Below are 17,661 nucleotides of genomic sequence, written 5' to 3'. Positions count from 1 at the left end.
CTGATTGGCCTCCCTCGTGTGAGCAGAGGAGGCTGAGAGAAGGCACTGCACTTATAGACAGTGACAGATGAAATAACTATTTGGAGTTTTTTTGGAGTAATTGTGTCAGGAGTTTTCAACAGGTGAAATAACTAATTTCACTTCACAGGATCATAAGATTTTGAAATAGAAAGGACCTTAGAGGTCATCTGATTCAGTAATGTCAAAATAAAATAGAAAAGGGGGCTACTAAACCATACATAATCCCTGTGGGGCTGTATATTGACTGAATCATTTATTTTTGTATTTTTTCTTAATTTATTTCGTCAAACATTTCCCAATTACATTTCATTGCAGTTGCAGTTGTACTGGGGAGTTTTTTGGGCCATGCATTTGATACCTCTGATCTATTCCACATTGCTCTTTCCCCCATTTAGCAGTTAAGGAAAGTGAGGATCATAGAGGGAAAGTAACTTTTCCAAGGTTAGAAGATAGTAAAGAGCAAATCTGGGATTTGTAGCCAGGTCCCTGGTTCCAAATCCAGTGTATTTTATGTTAATCATGTTATCTTATCAAGGCGGCTGGAATCAGACTATTTACTAAAATCCTAGATGTTAACTACCTTCCTACCCACATGTAAGGAGGCATCAAGAATACTGTTGAGCAAAATTAGAGATCACCTGGACTAATCTCTAAGTCTGTAAATTGAAAAGAATTTGCCAGTCTTCATTGGTAGAGGGAATTTTCTCACCTGGAGTTTCTATATTAGTGAAATAGCAGAACTGGAGCCTTCCTTGTGATTTCAATGTGATTAAGTTGTATCTCAACCCCAGGTGTAACTATATCGGATCCTTTATAGGAAGAAGCATGTATTTGAGTGATCTTGGCGGTTCTAGATATAGATCATGGCTCTGGAATTGCTAAAAGTAGAATTGTCTATCTTTAAGTTCCTCCTTGGAGTAGAGGGCTGTTACTCTAGGTCACTGGCTGTCCTTCCATGCCTCTAATACTCTTCTTCCTCATCTTTGCCTCCTGGCTTCAATGGCTTCTTTCAAGTTCCAACTCAAATCCTACCTTCTACAGTAAGCCATTTCTGATTCCCCTTAATTCTAATTCCTTTCTATAGTTAATTATTTCTAATTTATCCTGTAGGTAGCTTGCCCCTGGCACATAATAGAAGCTTAATAGTTAATGACTGACTTGCATAATGGGCACAAGGATGGTCACAGAATAATAGTATGTATATCAGAGTTGAAAGGGGTTTTAGAAAAAAGACTTTTAGTACTGGAAGAGACTGTAGAGCATAGACTGTCATACAGAACAGACCTCAGAACATAGAATGTTAAGGCTAGAAGGATCCTAGTAGATTATCTAGTTCAAATCCCTCATTTTACTGACATTAAAAAAAAAAACTCGTCTAAGGTTCCAAACCTGGTAAGTGGCTCTTAAACCCAGGTCTTCTTATTTCCAAGTTATTTAATTTTTAAAAATTCTTTAATATGGGTCTATATATCTATATCTATATCTATATCTATATCTATATCTATATCTATATCTATATCTATATATGATATTTTAATAGAAAAAGCATGAGTGCATGGATGGCATCCTAAATTCTTTGACACTTATTTTATGCGATTGGGACCCTAGATACATCTATTTTGTTGGGGTGCATACTCTCCTTTCCATGGAAATTCTAAAAAACACAGCATACCCATTATTCAGTGAGTGTTTGGCTGTCAACAAATAATGAAAGGAGGTCCAGAGACACCTTGGTGGCCCTGTCATGGGGTTGTCATTCTTGATTGCCCATGGCCCCAACTGATCCAGGTATGTGAGGTTATATAGTGTGGCTTGATTGACAATGAATCCAATTTTTCAAGAAGTTAGTAGGAGAACATTACCTTAAGTACCTCATCAGGGTCAGTCATTTTTTGTGCTTTTCCAAGAAGGCATACTCTCTCTTCTTTGTGAGCCAATGTCATCTTTTCTATCATTGCCTCCCGGTGAGCCAGAGAAGTCTTGATTAGGTCCTTACCTCGCCGAACAAATTCTGAAACATAATTGTCCCATGTTACCGGTTTGGAAAGAAATTCCAAATCTCAAAGAGGTAAAGGAGAAAATAATACAGATGATAACAATAAGAATGATCTATCAGCATGACCAATTCTGTTAAAATCAGAGATGCACTGAATTACTGATTATTTTTAATCTTCTAAATGTTTGGGAATCACAGGTTGTTTATTTATTTATTTATTTTTTGCAGCCTCAAGGTATTCTTTTATTTTCTAAATGAGGTAACAAGCCCAGAGGTCTAGTCACTTGTAGAAGGTCATATAGTCTATTGGAGGTAGAAGCCAGGATAAGAACCAGAATCTGGGATTCCTCGCCCCATATTCTTTTTAAAGTGCTATGCTATTTATGCAAACTCATATTCTATTTCCAAAATTATTTTTCATATCTGTGTTATAGCAAATTGCTTTTCAGTGGGGAGAATACGTGACAGCTTTTCCAGACTAATTCTGTTTTTCTGTTAATGGATTCTGTAGTAAGATTATAATTATTTTCAGTGTAATCAGTGAATTATTTATTTTCATCTTCTGTTTTTGCTCCACTGTCACTCTGGCAACCCTGGGTGAGACAGTAACATCTCTCAGCCCTAGTATGAGATTATTTTATAGAATATGTATTTGAACCTCAATGATTTGAAGGAGGAGGAAAAAAAAGGGAAGAATTATAGAATCTCAAAGTGGGGGTGGGGGAAGGAGTCAGAGCACATCTGGTCCAAAGGTGTTAATTAAGTCCATGGCCCATGGGATGCATGTGGCCAGAAACACGCCTAAATCAGATTAAAATGTAACTGGAAGATTTTTAGCAAAATAAATAAAAACAATAAAACAGATAAAATTACATTTTAAAATTAAGTCGGTATGTGGTCCACAGGAAACCTCATGTTTAGAGTGGCAGCCCCTTTTCTATTTGAGTTCAACACTAGTGATCTAGTCCAACCTGTTCCTAAACAAAATTCCTTCAAGTGATGGGGAATTTTTCACCTTTTAGTCTAGCTTTAGGAGGGAAGTTTTACCTTAGATCAAGCCTAAATCTTCTTCCGTAAAACTCCTAATCACTGTTGCTAGCTCTGCCTTCTTGGGCAAGCTGTATGAGCTTAATTTTTTTTTTCTAAAATGAGAATCCTTGTAATGACTGCAGACAGCAATTTTCTCCTGCTCTGATTTAGATTTAAGATTTAGATATTCTATTCTCTAGGTTAACTTGTTTCTTTCGTTTTGTTTTTTTGGTAAGGCAATTGGGGTTAAGTGACTTCCCCAAGGTCACACAGCTAGTAAGCGTTAAGTGTCTGAGTCTGGATTTGAACTCAGGTCCTTTTGAATCCAGGGCCGTTGCTCTATCCACTGCGCCACCTAGCTGCCCCTCTAGGTTAACTTTTTTGAGTTCCTTGAATCTATATACCTATAATGTTACTTCTTGATTTGGGGAATATCTTGGTTGTGCTTATTTGGACATATCCTCATTTCTCAATGTTCTTCCCAAAGGGTGTTGCCCAGTGCTGTGTTCTTACACCAAAAGCTCTTATTCTGGGGAATGTGAACTTAATTAAAAAATAATAATTGTATTTCATTACAACTAGTTTCCTTTGTAATTCTATGCATTTATTTAATGTATGTAAAAGCATTCTTCTAAGAATGGGTCCCTCGGCTTCACCACATTGACAAGGAATCCATCACGCACTCAACAATGTTAAGAGCCCCTGCTATAGACACTGTGAGGGAGGTGAGAGAATAATGACAGCTCACATTTCTGTAGAACCTGCAGATTCAGAAAGTGCTTTCTTCAAAACAACTCAGTGAGGGAGATGGTCCAACTATTATTACCTCTGTTTTATAGACAAGAAAAAATGGCTCTCCTCATGATGAGTTGTTTCACTCATCACCACATAGGCAGTGAAAGAGCTGGGATCAGAATCAAGGTTTCCTGATTCCACCTCTAGTGCTCTTCCTAGTATGCCAAGGTGCAGAGGCACTTTGTCTAAAGACAAGGAAATAATGTTGTTTTCTATGGTCAAATATTTAAATAAATAAATTCAACATGCAGGAAATAATGAAAAAACACAATATGATACTCATGCATTCATTGATACAACAATTGTTTTTAAGAACTATGTAAAATAAAGAGATAGGTAAGTAAATAAATGGGTGTGAATAAATGAATGAATGAAATGAGTATGAATGTATGATTAAACAAAAAGATGATAGATGGATAGAAAATTAAACAAATGGATGCATGAATAAATGAAAAGATTAATGAATGAATGAATGAGCGAATGCATGAATAAACAAACAAACAAACAAATAAATAATAGATAGATGAAAAGACTGACTCTGTGTAAGTACCCATGTTAGTATGCTTTGTGGATGATGCCAATGTGAACTAAAATAGAGTCCTTGCTGCAACAGGGGTCACAGATGAGTAGGGAGATAAGATGTATATGCAGATAATTATAATACAAATTAAATTATGATAAGTGCACAGGAAACATAAATAAAATGTTTTCAGAGTTCTAATTTAGGGGGGAGCCAGTGTGGAGAAGAGGAAAAAGCACTGAATTGGGGGGTAAGGATACCCAGGTTCAAATCCTTGTTCTGCCACCACCTTTGTGATATTGCACAAGTCACTTCATGTTTCTGGGTCTTAATTGCTTCATTAGAGGCAGCTAGGTGGTACAACGAGTAAAGTGATGGACCTAGGGTCAAGAAGACCTGAGTTCAAATTTTGTCTCAGACTCTTAGTTGCTTTGTAACTCCAGACAAATCACTTTACCTTTGTCTGCCTCCTTTTCCTCATCTATAAAGGAAAGAGGGAAGCAAGCATTTGTTAAGCACTTTCATGGTGCCAAGTACTTTACAATTATCTCCTTTGACCTTCATCATAACCCTAGGAGGTAGGTGCTCTCATTAGCCCCATTTTGCAGTTCAGGAAACCAAGGCAGGCAGAGGAGAGGGGAATAATAGCACCTACTTCCCAGGGCTCTTGTGAAGATTAAATGAGATATTTACAAAGCAATTTGCAATATATAAATGCTATTATTATTATCAACAATAACAATAATAATGCTAATAAGGGGGTTGGGATAGATAACATCTAAAAATTTTGGCTCTCATTGATTAGATGGTGATGGTGGTGGTGGTGGTGGTGATGTTTGTAGCTAGGAAATGGGAGATGAACAGAACAAGGGAAGGTTCCAAGGGGGAGATTGAACAAGGGCTGGTTGTTGAGAAAACAACAGTAACAACAAAAGAATTTGAACAGGTGGAGATGAAGCTAGATGATGAGCTAGATGAAGCAGTATAGACTATAAGGGCAAGTAGGGGTCATAATGATGGTAGGTCAGAGTAGTCAGGAAAGGGTCCCTAAGATAACAACAAGGAGAATTTAGGAATCAGGAAAAGGAGAAGTGCCACTTTCCTAGTTCTACTTTGTGCCTCAATGGACAGGGTGTTATGCTGGAGAGAGGAATTCAACTTATTCTGTTCAGAGGCCAGATGAAGGAGTCACAGATGAGGATGGGATTTGCAAGGCAACTAGGTAAAAGAAGAAATTCCAAACTATTAGAGCTATCCAATGGTAGAATGGAAGAAGAGGGTTTTCCCTTTCTGAGGGCCTTCAAGTGAAGGCTTAAGTGACCCTGTATTGAGGATATTATAGAGAGGATTCCTTCTCAGGTAGAGATTGAACAGGGAGAGATTAAGCCCTGAGATTCCTTCTGCCTCTCACCTTCTGTGATTCTCAAGGTGGATACAGATGCTAGAACAGGAATCAAGGAGCAGTGACTCTTAATTAAAAGGAATGAATCAAATCAGATGCACAAACTACCAGCTTCCACTAAAGTTCATTCTTATGAATAACTGCGCTCTTTTGGCATTCTTGATAAATAGCTAGTTATAGATTGGCTGTGAGATTTATGGGGTAATTAAGAATTATTTACTTAGGCAATTACCAAGTTAAGGTCACATCATATTTGGTAGCAGCAATACCCTGCTCTAATAGGGCTCCCAAGCACAAAGAAAAAAATATAGCTAGTCTAGAAAAAGTTTATAAAAATATTGTTTTAATATTACACATAAGAAGACAGTATGATGTAGTAGAAGGAGCTTTGGACTTAGGAGGTAGAAAAGCAGAGTTGGGTCCCAACTTTGATGCTTGTTAGCTATAAGGATTTAGGAAAGTCATTAGTGCTTTTTGAGCCTTTTTCTCATCTGTAAAGTGGACAAAATAATACTTGTAGTATTCACCTATGCGTTTTTCTGGTGTTCACGTTGGAAGGGACCTTTGAGATAACCAAGTTTCATTGACTCATGGAACAGAAGATGAAACTGAGGCTCAGGGGAAGCAAAGTGTCACAAGCAATGGAGTAGGGATGCAAATTTCAGCATTTTAGCTATAAATCTTTCCAGTATATCACACTGCCATACAAGATTATTGGCAACAAAGTGTTTTGTAAGTCATAAAGTACTAGATGGATGTAAATCATTACCAGGGCCTGTGATGCAATGGTAAGAAGAGAAGGATTGGAAGTCAAAGAATCCATGGTCCAATCTTGGTTCTGCTACTTACTGCCTACATGACCTTGGGCAAATCACTTTTCCTTTACCTCAGTTGTCTTCTATGGGTAATGAAGGTTGGAGAAGATGATCTAAAGCTTCCCTTCTACCTCTAAATCCTATGGGCTTTCATTAGCAATAATGCCAGTAACCATCATTTCCATTCAGTAAGCTTAATTTTAATTTTCACATTCAGACAATACTTTCACATGTATGGCCTTGTTTGATCTTCATGACACTAACCCTTGTAGTTAGTACAGATATCGTTATCATTCCCTTGGTATGTATGATGTGACATATGACAAGAGAGCTAATCAAGAAGAGACTGCATCATAATTGACAGCTTCTGCCTCTAAAACTAGTAGTATTGGTGTAGCTAGGTAGTACAGTGGATAAAGCACTGGCACCTGGATTCAGGAGGACCTGAGTTCAAATCCAGTGTCAGACACTTGACACATAGTAGCTGTGGGACCCTGGACAAGTCACTTAACCCTCATTGCCCCACAAAAACTAAACCAAACCAAATCAAAACAAAAAGACAAAACCCCCAAACTAGTGGTCTTTCTGCCCAAAGATGGTAGGGATTATATTCTAATGCATTAAGACCATGAATGCCAGGATGGACCTTTGTATGCTTTAAGAGGGAGCATGAGAGAGGAGAAAGAACAAGGGAGGAGAGAGAAGTAAAAGAGAGAGTAGGAAAGAAAGAGGGAATAAAAAAGAGAGGGGAGAAGGAAGGTGATGCCTCTGCCTTGCAGCTGCTCCTCTTGACTCACCGTATTTCAGCTGAGGCAGGTTTCATTAAAGTGACAAACAATTTGCTTCTTGCTGGGAATAAACAAGATTAAATACCAAGCAATTCACAAACAGTGCTGCACAAAGACAGCAGCAGCGGCAAGCTGACATATTCCTTTTATCAGCTTAATTTGCTTCTGCAAATTAAATTCTACTGTACAGGTTGTGCTTTTAACCTAAATCAGCCTCTTTAAATCCTGAGAGTGGTCTGTAATCGAGATTTTGGTAAGAGAACAACAAAAAAATGTGATTATCATGAAGAGAGCTGATGATACCTAGGAACAAAATCTCTTCATTTGAACTGAAAGATATGCATAAAAAGACCCAGAGTTCCAATTTGAAATAACACCCAAAGGGAAATCAAACTATGCATACCATTTGACCCAGCAATAGCACTACTAGGTCTGTATCCAAAAGAGATTTTTTAAAGGGGAAAGGACTTACATGTACAAAAAATATTTATAGTAGTTCTTTTTGTGATGGCAAAGAAGTGGAAATTGAGGGGATGCCCATCAATTGGGGAATGACTGAACAAGTTGTAGATGCAATGGAATACTATTGTGCTATAAGAAATGATGAGCAGGCAGATTTCAGAAAAACCTGGACTTACATGAACTGATGTAAAGTGATGTGAGCAGAACCAGGAGAACATTGTACACAGTAACAGCAACATTGTGCGATAATCAATTATGATTAACTTAGCTCTTCTCAGAAATACAATAATCCAAGACAATCCCAAAAGACTCATGATGGAAATGCTTTCCACATCCAGAGAAAGAATATATGGAATCTGAATGCAGATCAAAGCACGCTCTATTCATATTAAAAAATTTTTTTTCATAGTTTTTTTTCCTTTTTATTCTGTTTCTTCTGATACATGACTAATATGGAAATATGTTTTACATGATTGCACATATATAACCTATACCAAATTGCTTACTGTCTTGGGGGGAGGGAGAAAATTTGGAACTCAAAATTTCATTTTAAATGATTATTAAAAATTATCCTCATATGTAATTGGAAAAAAATAAAATATTATTTAAAGGGGGGAAAAGACCCAGATTTCACAATACATATATATATAAACATATGTGTGTATGTGTATATATATACATATATATGTATGTGTATATATATACATATATACTTATGTGTATATATACATATAGTTATATGTGTATATATACATATATACATATATGTGTGTTTGCCCACATACAACACACAAACACGTGTGTGTGTAAACACACACATGTATTTCAGTATTTTCACACAATAATTTTCCAGTATTCTTGGTTTAGTGGATAGAGACTTGGCATGTCAGAAAGATTTCATTTCAAGTTCTGATTTGAACTGTCTGTGACACTGAGGAATTCATTTAACCTCCCAGTGTTCTAGGCAATTCCCTAAGACTGCAAGTTGCAGAGAAGTAATAGACCTGCATTGGTAGAGGGACTTGACTCATTGGAATTTCCCCTATATCAATGGAATCACAGGTCTATTCCCTTTCTATCCCATAGCTATACATTCTTCCCCAAACCTCTCCCCCCACCAAAATAAGATTAATTTCAAGGAGGTTGCCTAAAACTATTCCAGTTTCTTTATTTAAAATTTGAGGATATGAATAACTGACCTTCCTGTCTCATAGGATATTGCTAAGAAAGGCCTATGGAAAGTTTAGAGTGCTATTACAAATGTGACCTGCTTAGACCCTTGACACTTACTAGCTGTGCAATCCTGGGCAAGTTACTTAACCCCAATTGCCTCAAAAAAGTGACCTGCTATAGTATTTAGGAATAGACAATTTGGATTAATATTTGAAAAGTTGAAAGATCTGATATTTCTATGATATGGATCAATCTTCCATTGACTCAACTTTCAACCCTACTAGGACTTACTTACTTAAAGAACTTCTGTTGCCCCAATTAGGGATCTTTCTCTCTCTCTCTCTCTCTCTCTCTCTCTCTCTCTCTCTCTCTCTCTCTCTCTCTCTCTCTCTCTCTCTCTCTCTCTCCCTCCCTCCCTCCCTCTGTCCTTCTCTCCCTTCCCCCCCCTCTCTCTCTCTTCTTCTATCTCTTTCCTCTCTCTCCTTCCTTCCTTCCTTCCTTCCTTCCTTCCTTCCTTCCTTCCTTCCTTCCTTCCTTCCTTCCTTCCTTCCTTCCTTCCTTCCTTCTTTCTTTCCTTCTTTCTTTCCTCTGTGTCACTATTACTGTGTGTATTCTGTCTCTGTTTCTCTGCCTGCCTCTGTCTGTCTTTCAGTCTCTCTGCTTTTCTCTGTCTCTTTTTTGGGGGGGGCGGGCAATGAGCGTTAAGTAACTTGCCCAGGGTCACTCAGCTAGCAAGTGTCTGAGGCCAGATTTGAACTCAGGTCCTCCTGAATCCAGGGTTGGTGCTTTATCCACTGTGCCACCTAGCTGCCCCCTTTTCTCTGTCTCTTTCTCTGTGTCTCTCTATGTTTCTTCCTGTCTCTCTCTGTTTCTCTCTGTCTCTCTCTGTTTCGGTCTAGGTCTGTCTCTCTTTCTCTGTGTGTGTGTGTGTGTGTGTGTGTGTGTGTGTGTGTGTGTTAGTCTCAGTTTCTGTCTCTTCATTTGGACCCATCCTCAAAGTCTACTTAGTAGGACCTGCTATGGACTATGGTCCACCGGCAAAGCCTTTGAGAATGTAGGCTCAGCCTGACACTACAATGAGGCATCAGAAGAATGTTATCACCTTATATAGGAAAATGAAAACAAAACAATACTACACATTGCCTTGTGACCCACCTAAGCAATGAATTTTGTATGAGTACAGAACATTATGACTTTAGGATCTAGTCATGGACATGGTAGCAACTTAATAGTATAAAGTGAATATTGGGGCTAATACAGAGACTACAATAATAAAAAGAAGTACATTTTAATGGGGAGGTACATGGTTTAGGAGACTTGTTCCTTGCGTGATTTGGAGTTGGATTTTGGAAATAGCATATATATTTTGAGAAATTGTATACTCCATATGAGAAAAGAGTTTCAAATATAAGTACATGTATAGAAGTCCTAACTTAATGGCAAAGATAATTTATTTAATTTAAAAACCCTGGTTTATGAGGTTTTAGTATTTTTTTCTTTTTTGCTGAGGCAATTGGGGTTAAGCCCAGGGTCACACAGCTAGTAAGTGTTAAGTGTCTGAGGCCGGATTTGAACTCAGGCACTCCTGACTCCAGGGCCAGTGCTCTATCCACTGTGCCACCTAGCTGCCCCAGGTTTTAGTATTTTAAATTGAAATGAATTAAAATTAATTTTATTGTGATACCTCTGCCCAAATGGAATGAGCCACAGCTTGGAGAAGTGTAAACTCAGGCTTAGGAACCAATGAATTGGCACCAGAGCATATTGTTCCACCAACAGTCTGTATTATAATATATCCCATCCTTCCCCCACTCTAAATAAATCAAGCATATTGTTCCTAAAAAGTGAAAGTTGCATGTGATTCGAAAGGACTGGCCCAATTTTGTGAAGAAACTTTTCTATTATTAGTTTTGAAATTTGTCCATCCAAATTATGCTTGAAATGTATTTATTTTTGGTCAAATATTCTAGACTCTTTTGAGGATCTGTAAAAAGTAGTTTGTTAATAGCAAAGTTCATTTGTAAAAACCCCAGAAGCTGAAGAACTCAACAGGAGGTTTAAATTATTTACCAATTTCATTTTTCATGAGTTTATCTATTAAACACACAGTGTAGACTGATGTCTTCCTTTCACTGAAGATTCTCAGGTAATGGCTGGATGGCCACTTGTCAAGAATGTTGTAAAGAGGATTCTTGTTGGTTGAACAAATGTCCTCTGGGGTCCAATCCAACTTTGTGATCCTGTGATCCTTGACAGTGAATATCAATCTGAACAATTCATATGACAGATATGATTACACTATTTTGAGCAGGGACTTAAAATGACAGAGAGAAGATCCTAGAATCCATGCAACAGATAATGGGTAGCCATTGAACACAGTAAAATGACATGAAAAAATTGCTGTTTTTTTTAAGAAGAGGTTTTGCTTTACTGCTATCCATTCTAACAGCAATTAGTGGATTTATCATCTTAACATAGAAATAACCACTTTCCCCTCTCTGTTTGAAAATACATTACCAATATTTGAGTTGTACTTGTATTTTATCACAAGAAAATCATCACTGTTTCAGACACCAGACAAATCTGAGCCACTTACCACTGTTATGATGCTCTACTTCTTCCCAGAAAGCTTTGTGCAAGTGTGTTAACAGCTCTTCCTTCTGTCTTACTGAGAGTTTCCCTGCAATGGTTAATGACTCCAGTGCTCGGGAAATCACTGTCAACCAACACTTAGTCTCTTCCTGAATTTGTAATTTTAAGGAGTTGATCATTTTGGCCATATATTTCCAACTCACTGTTCTCTCTTGAATATCCTAGAAATTAAAAAAAAAATATATATATATATATATACATACCATGAAATTGAACAAAAAATATTCATGAGACAACTTTGAGAAGTAACTTGGTATAATGGCTCAAACTGGGAGTTGGGAAGATGTGAGTTCAAATCCCAATCCAAAATTTTACCAGGTATGTGACTCTAGGCAAGTGATTTAACTTTTGTGCAGCCTTAATTTCTTCTTCTATAAAACAGAGATAACACATCTAAAATAACAGGGCTATTGTGAAGATGACCTGACATGATATACTAAAGTGCTTTGCAAACTTTAAAGCACTAGGAATATGTAAGCTATTATTATTATTATGATTATTTCAAACTATATGTAGTCTGTACTTTGTTTGAATATCTTTATATTCAAACTATATCTAGTCTGTATATAATCAAAATGTTTAAAGCAATCACCACAGTAAACATTTAATAAGTGCCTGCTATGTGTAGATCATAGGGCTATATGTTGGGTGAGATAGAAAGTTTAGTTAAGACATTGCTTTTAACCCCCAAAGAGCTTCTAATCTCATAGAGTAATATAAAATATACAAAAGAAATCATAACATACATTACCTAGCAAGTATGGCAGAAAGGTGCAAGGAAAGTGTTATGGGAAGTAGAGGGAATGTCATAGGATTTTAAAGCTTGGTGGATCTCAGAAAGAGACCAAAAACCAGGTATGTCAACTAGTTTGCCATAGATTACTATGATAGTAATTGGACAAACCAAGATTCAAACCCAGATCTTCTAACTCCAAGACTTCTCTTTAATCCACACTACAGCTGTCTCTTGCTGACCCATTAGTTATCAATATATGCTTCAGGGAGCAGATTTTTTTTGAGGTGTCCTCAAAGAAGTGGGCATGAACTCAGCAACAAGAAAAGGAAACAAATGAGGAGTTTTCTGGGCTAAGGGAACAGAATGAACCAAAGCACACAGCATATTCAGGGAACAAAAAGTAATCTGCATTGACTAGCATTCATCATGAGGGAGGGGGAATAAGCCTAGGAAGGTGATGTAAAGTCCTTATGTACAAAATATTTATAGCCGTCGTTCTGGAAACAGCAAAGAACCAAAAGGAAAGTAGGTGCCCATTAATGGGGAACAACCGAATGAATATCAATATATGAATGTATCAATATATGAATTTATTATTGTTGAAATTTATATAATGATAAATGTGAAGAATTCGGAAAAACTTGAATGAAGTGATGTAAAGCAAAGTAAGAAAAGAACCAGAAAATCAAGTGGTGCAAGGATTTCAATAAAATAACGAAAAAACATTGAAAAACTTCAGAACTCTGATCAATGGAGTGACTAATTATAGAGACAGCATGGTACAGAAGAAACATTGGTGGATTTGGAACCATGGAATACAAGTTCAGACCCTGGCCCCATCACTAACTACTTGTGTGACCTTGGATAAATCACATTGCCTCCCCAGATCTGTTTCCCAGCTAGTAAAATGAGAGCATTGAACTAGATGGCCTACTACTCTAAATCTATGATTGTATAAATTCAGGGCACTGATGGTTAAAGATGCCTCCCACCTATTGGCAGAAAGTTGATGACTGTAAGTGAACACAGACATGCATAGTCAGGCATGGCAAATGCATTGATTTGTTTTGCTTCTTTGTACTTATTTGTTACAGGGGGAATTCTTTTTTGGAAGTCATCTTAAGGTGACTGTAATGTTAAAAAAAGAGTGTAATTTTTTTAAAAGGCAAGGCAAAGGTAAATTTTGGGTAATTTTAATATTTCATAAGTAAATACTTAATTCCTTTAAACACTTAAGAAAATTTTGAGAGAATGTTGTACAAATGATAAATCCATCGTCTTCCCTCATCAGAGGGCATCAGGTTGATGAAATCTATTCAATTCTCCTGAGTCACTCATTCTATCTTTACTAAGAAATCACCTTTAAAAAATTATTCTGAACTTAAGAAATAAAACAAGCATTTCCATAACATAGTATAATAAAAAAGATGATTGCATAGCCATTATGTGCAACTTGTTATTCCTTTTAAATATGGAATAAAGTTACCATGTAAATGTCTTTTCTTCTCGCTTTTTTCTTTTCTTCACTCCCCCGACATTTACTGCTATGCATAGTAACATACCCTCAGTAACTTAGGGACCACTCCATTCAAGGGTGTTTCTTTCAGCCTGCCTAGGAGGCAGAAGAAAAATGCTCCATTAGACAGAGCAAAGGGATATAATCTAAAATTTTATTTTAGGCCAGGAATTCAGCATCTGGATATAATTTTCTATTTAATTAATAATTTGTTCGAATAAATATTGGAAAATGTCATTGAAATATGTCACATCTAAAATTTTATTAAGCTCTATGAGAATCTTTTTTTTTAACTCAAGTAGGCACAAATGGCCTAAATGCTACATGTGTGCCCATAGTGTCACAAAGGGCATATACAGTCTTAAAAATGAATATCTGAGATCAGTTGCTCTGATCAGGGGCTCTCACTTAAATGGTGGTCATGAACAAAGAGAAAAGAGTTCCCGTTTGAGGATTTCCAGTCTTTGATAAAATGAGCCGCTGCTTGCTCACACTTTAATCTTACTCTCTTATGGTTTATAAATGGATGAAATGAATGATTTTCTGCCTCCTCTGCAGATGCAATGAAACTTATTTGCCACGTGGTTTTGGAGAAATGATTTCATCCCCCTTGGTCCCAGTTTCCTTATCTGTAAAATGAAAAAGTTGTGGTATAATGTAAGGAACATGTAGAATAAATTTAGGATAGAAGGAACTGGTTAAAGTACATCCAGCAAGAATACTCTATTTGGGGGACAGCTAGGAGGCACAGTGGATAAAGCACCGGCCCTGGATTCAGGAGGACCTGAGCTGAAATATGGACTCAAACATTTGACACTTACTAGCTGTGTGATCCTGGGCAAGTCACTTAACCCCCATTGCCCTGCAAAAATAATTACTCTATTTGGAGCTAAAGGGAACCCTAAAGGTCATCAAGTCCAATTCTCTAATTTTACAGTTGAGGAAACTGGGGACCAGACATGTTATTTAACTTGATCAAGGTCATATAGGATATAAGTGGCAGAATTCAGAATTGAACCTATGTCTGCTGACCCCAAATTCATCACTCTTTTTAATATACCATAGTATTCATACAATAATGGACACATGTGCATCGTGGCTGCAACAAGGCTATCACATATAATAATTGAGAACATTTATATAGAACTATGTGCCAGACACTGTGCTAAGCACTTGACATTTATCTCATTTGATTTTCACAACAACCCTTTTTATTCCCATTTTACGAATGAAGAAGCTGAGACAGAGATTAAGTGACTTGCCCAGGGTCATAAAGCTAATAGATGTCTGAGGCCAGATTTGAACTCTTGACTCCAGGCCTAATACTTTAACCATTATTTCGTCTTGCTGCCCATATATAAAAAGTGTGGGACTTTGAAGTTCAGGAGCAAGAGAAGTCATCAGTGAAATGTGTGCTAGAAAAAAATATGAGTTGGCCATGGGAAGGGTAAAGTATTACAGAGATGACCCAAGTGCTCCACAGACATGGTGTCGATGTTAGCAGAAAGCAAGGAAGGACTGCAGTGTTTTGGATGGACCTGCTGTAGCAATCTTATAGGAGGACATGGATGAGAGCTGTGCACACTGGGCAGTCATGGAGGGATTGTGATCAATATCTCTGGAGGGAACATTCAGACTGATGAAATCACACAGCTCCATTCTAATAAAAAATAGGGAACAGAGCAACACTTATCTCACTTGATTATTGAAGGAACAAAAATGAAATAATTTCACTCTTATTTGTGAAGTTATTTGCAAGTTATTTGTAAACCATAAAGTATTATAGAAATTTCAATGACTATTATGATTCCTCAACTCTGTAATTTTACCCATTGCCTCCCATCATTCTTTTCTTGAGATGGATAATAGGGAACAAGCACATCTGGTCAATTCAAGTGGGGTCACACTGACCTGACTTGATAGATTCTTTGTCTTTTGCTTCCCAGTCCTGACCAAGGCTGTGTAGAGACGTTAGCATAATACAAGCCAAGAACCAGACACTCCTAAATAGCACCTCTCCCAACAACACATACTAGTGACAATAAAGAAGGATAAACCACAAGACAAATGCCCTGGGTGCCATAGCTGTCTCTTGCTTCTTGGATTCCCACTTCCCCACATCCCTACACCCGCTCAATACTTCAATATCTTTCCTGACTCTGACCAATCTGCTCATATCAATTTATACACTATCTTCAATATCTCAAAAAATGGTCAGTTTCTTATTCTACCATCAAACATAATTAGTACTTTTTCTACATCCTGGCATCTCTAAATGCTGAGAAGGATCTATGATCACACTGTCATGAGATCCCTCCAATAAATGCAGACTGCAACATAGTCATATTTGCCCATCTTGTAAGCCTTGTGTCCATTTGTTGCTCAGTCATTTCAGTCATGTCCAACTCTTGGTGACCCCATTTGGGATTTTCTTGGCAAAGATACTGGAATGGTTTACCATTCCCTTCTCCAGTTCATTTTTTTTTTTTTGCGGGGCAATGAGGGCTAAGTGACTTGCCCAGGGTCACACAGCTAGTAGGTATCAAGTGTCTGAGGCTGGATTTGAACTCAGGTCCTCCTGAATCCAGGGCCAGTGCTTTGTCCACTGTGCCACCTAGCTGCCCCCTCTCCAGTTCATTTTACAGATGAGGCAAACAGTGTTAAGTGACTTGTTTGGGGTCACACAGCTAGTAAGTGTCTGAGGCGATATTTGAGCTCAAGAAGATCAGTCTTCCTAACTTTAGGCCTAGCACTCATTCTACTATCCACTTTGCCAACTAGATACGCTTTACTTGCATCCATATCCTCCCGTAAATTCACCCAAGGGATCCACCAAAGTGCTGAATGTCTTATTCACTTCTTCCTGGCATCTCTTAGATATCACTGAAACACTCAAACTTTCCATTATCCTTCAACATTGCCACATAACCAGCCCACCTTTTCTTCCTATCATTCTACATTTCTCTGACGCTATCTTTTTACTCCTTTTCTTTGTTATTCTTCATCAGTGATTGGTTGCAGCCTATTCACACCCATGATGATGCACTGCCATATGAGTAATAGTCACTTTTAATTTTTCATAGACTCATAAATTCCATACAGAATTTCATACAGAAATACCAGTAGGATTTTCTTATAAAAAAGATGGGCCTTGGTTTTGGGGGGAAGGTTGGGGTCATGAAAGGATCTTTGCAATTTCCCAAAGATAAACCAGACCTACAAATCCCTGTGAATATGTTGACATAGGGAACCAGTGCTATCATTAGCTTCTCCCATTGTGAATGCTACTTGCCCATATTTCTGCCTCCCAAGCCCATGGAGGCCCACTGCACAGAATGATTCTATGTGTGAGGAATCCATTTTAAATTCTCTCATGGCTAAGCAAAAATAATCAATAAGAGAGACCTCTTCTAGCAATTCTTGTAAAATTCTATGTTATTGGACCTCTGACTCTCTGTTTACATGTTTTTTTATTCTGGGACTAATAGTCATTTTTGCAGTCACTAAAGGTTTAGCTTCTTCCTCTTGGTGCTCTTTTCATTTAGAGTGTTGCAGTTCTCCTGGTTCTACCAATTTCTTTCTTCATCAGTTCATATAAATCTCCCCATTTTCCCTGAATTACTCATATTTGCCATTGCTTTCTAACCTAACAATATCCCATTACATTCACACTTAGTTCACTCAGCCATTCTGTTGCTCTTTCCACTATATGACAGACATTCTTGTTGAACATGACAAAATCAGATGGATAAGAAT

At 37.5% G+C, this 17,661-nt stretch overlaps 1 protein-coding gene across 1 annotated transcript in view; it reads right to left on the bottom strand.

The window, feature by feature from the left end:
- The window catches only part of EVC (EvC ciliary complex subunit 1), a 138,338-nt gene that overhangs the window by 73,097 nt on the left and 47,580 nt on the right, over positions 1 to 17,661 (bottom strand). The window contains exons 9-10 of the mRNA XM_043971603.1: positions 11,598 to 11,814; positions 1,884 to 2,032 (exon numbers count right to left, since the gene is read on the bottom strand). Coding sequence (XP_043827538.1) covers positions 1,884 to 2,032; positions 11,598 to 11,814 — 366 coding nt within the window. The remainder of the gene's footprint in view (positions 1 to 1,883; positions 2,033 to 11,597; positions 11,815 to 17,661) is intronic.

This window comes from Dromiciops gliroides, chromosome 6 (assembly GCF_019393635.1).
Source record: "Dromiciops gliroides isolate mDroGli1 chromosome 6, mDroGli1.pri, whole genome shotgun sequence".
NCBI classification, from domain to species: domain Eukaryota; kingdom Metazoa; phylum Chordata; class Mammalia; order Microbiotheria; family Microbiotheriidae; genus Dromiciops; species Dromiciops gliroides.
This window is presented reverse-complemented; position numbering and strand designations above follow the sequence as displayed.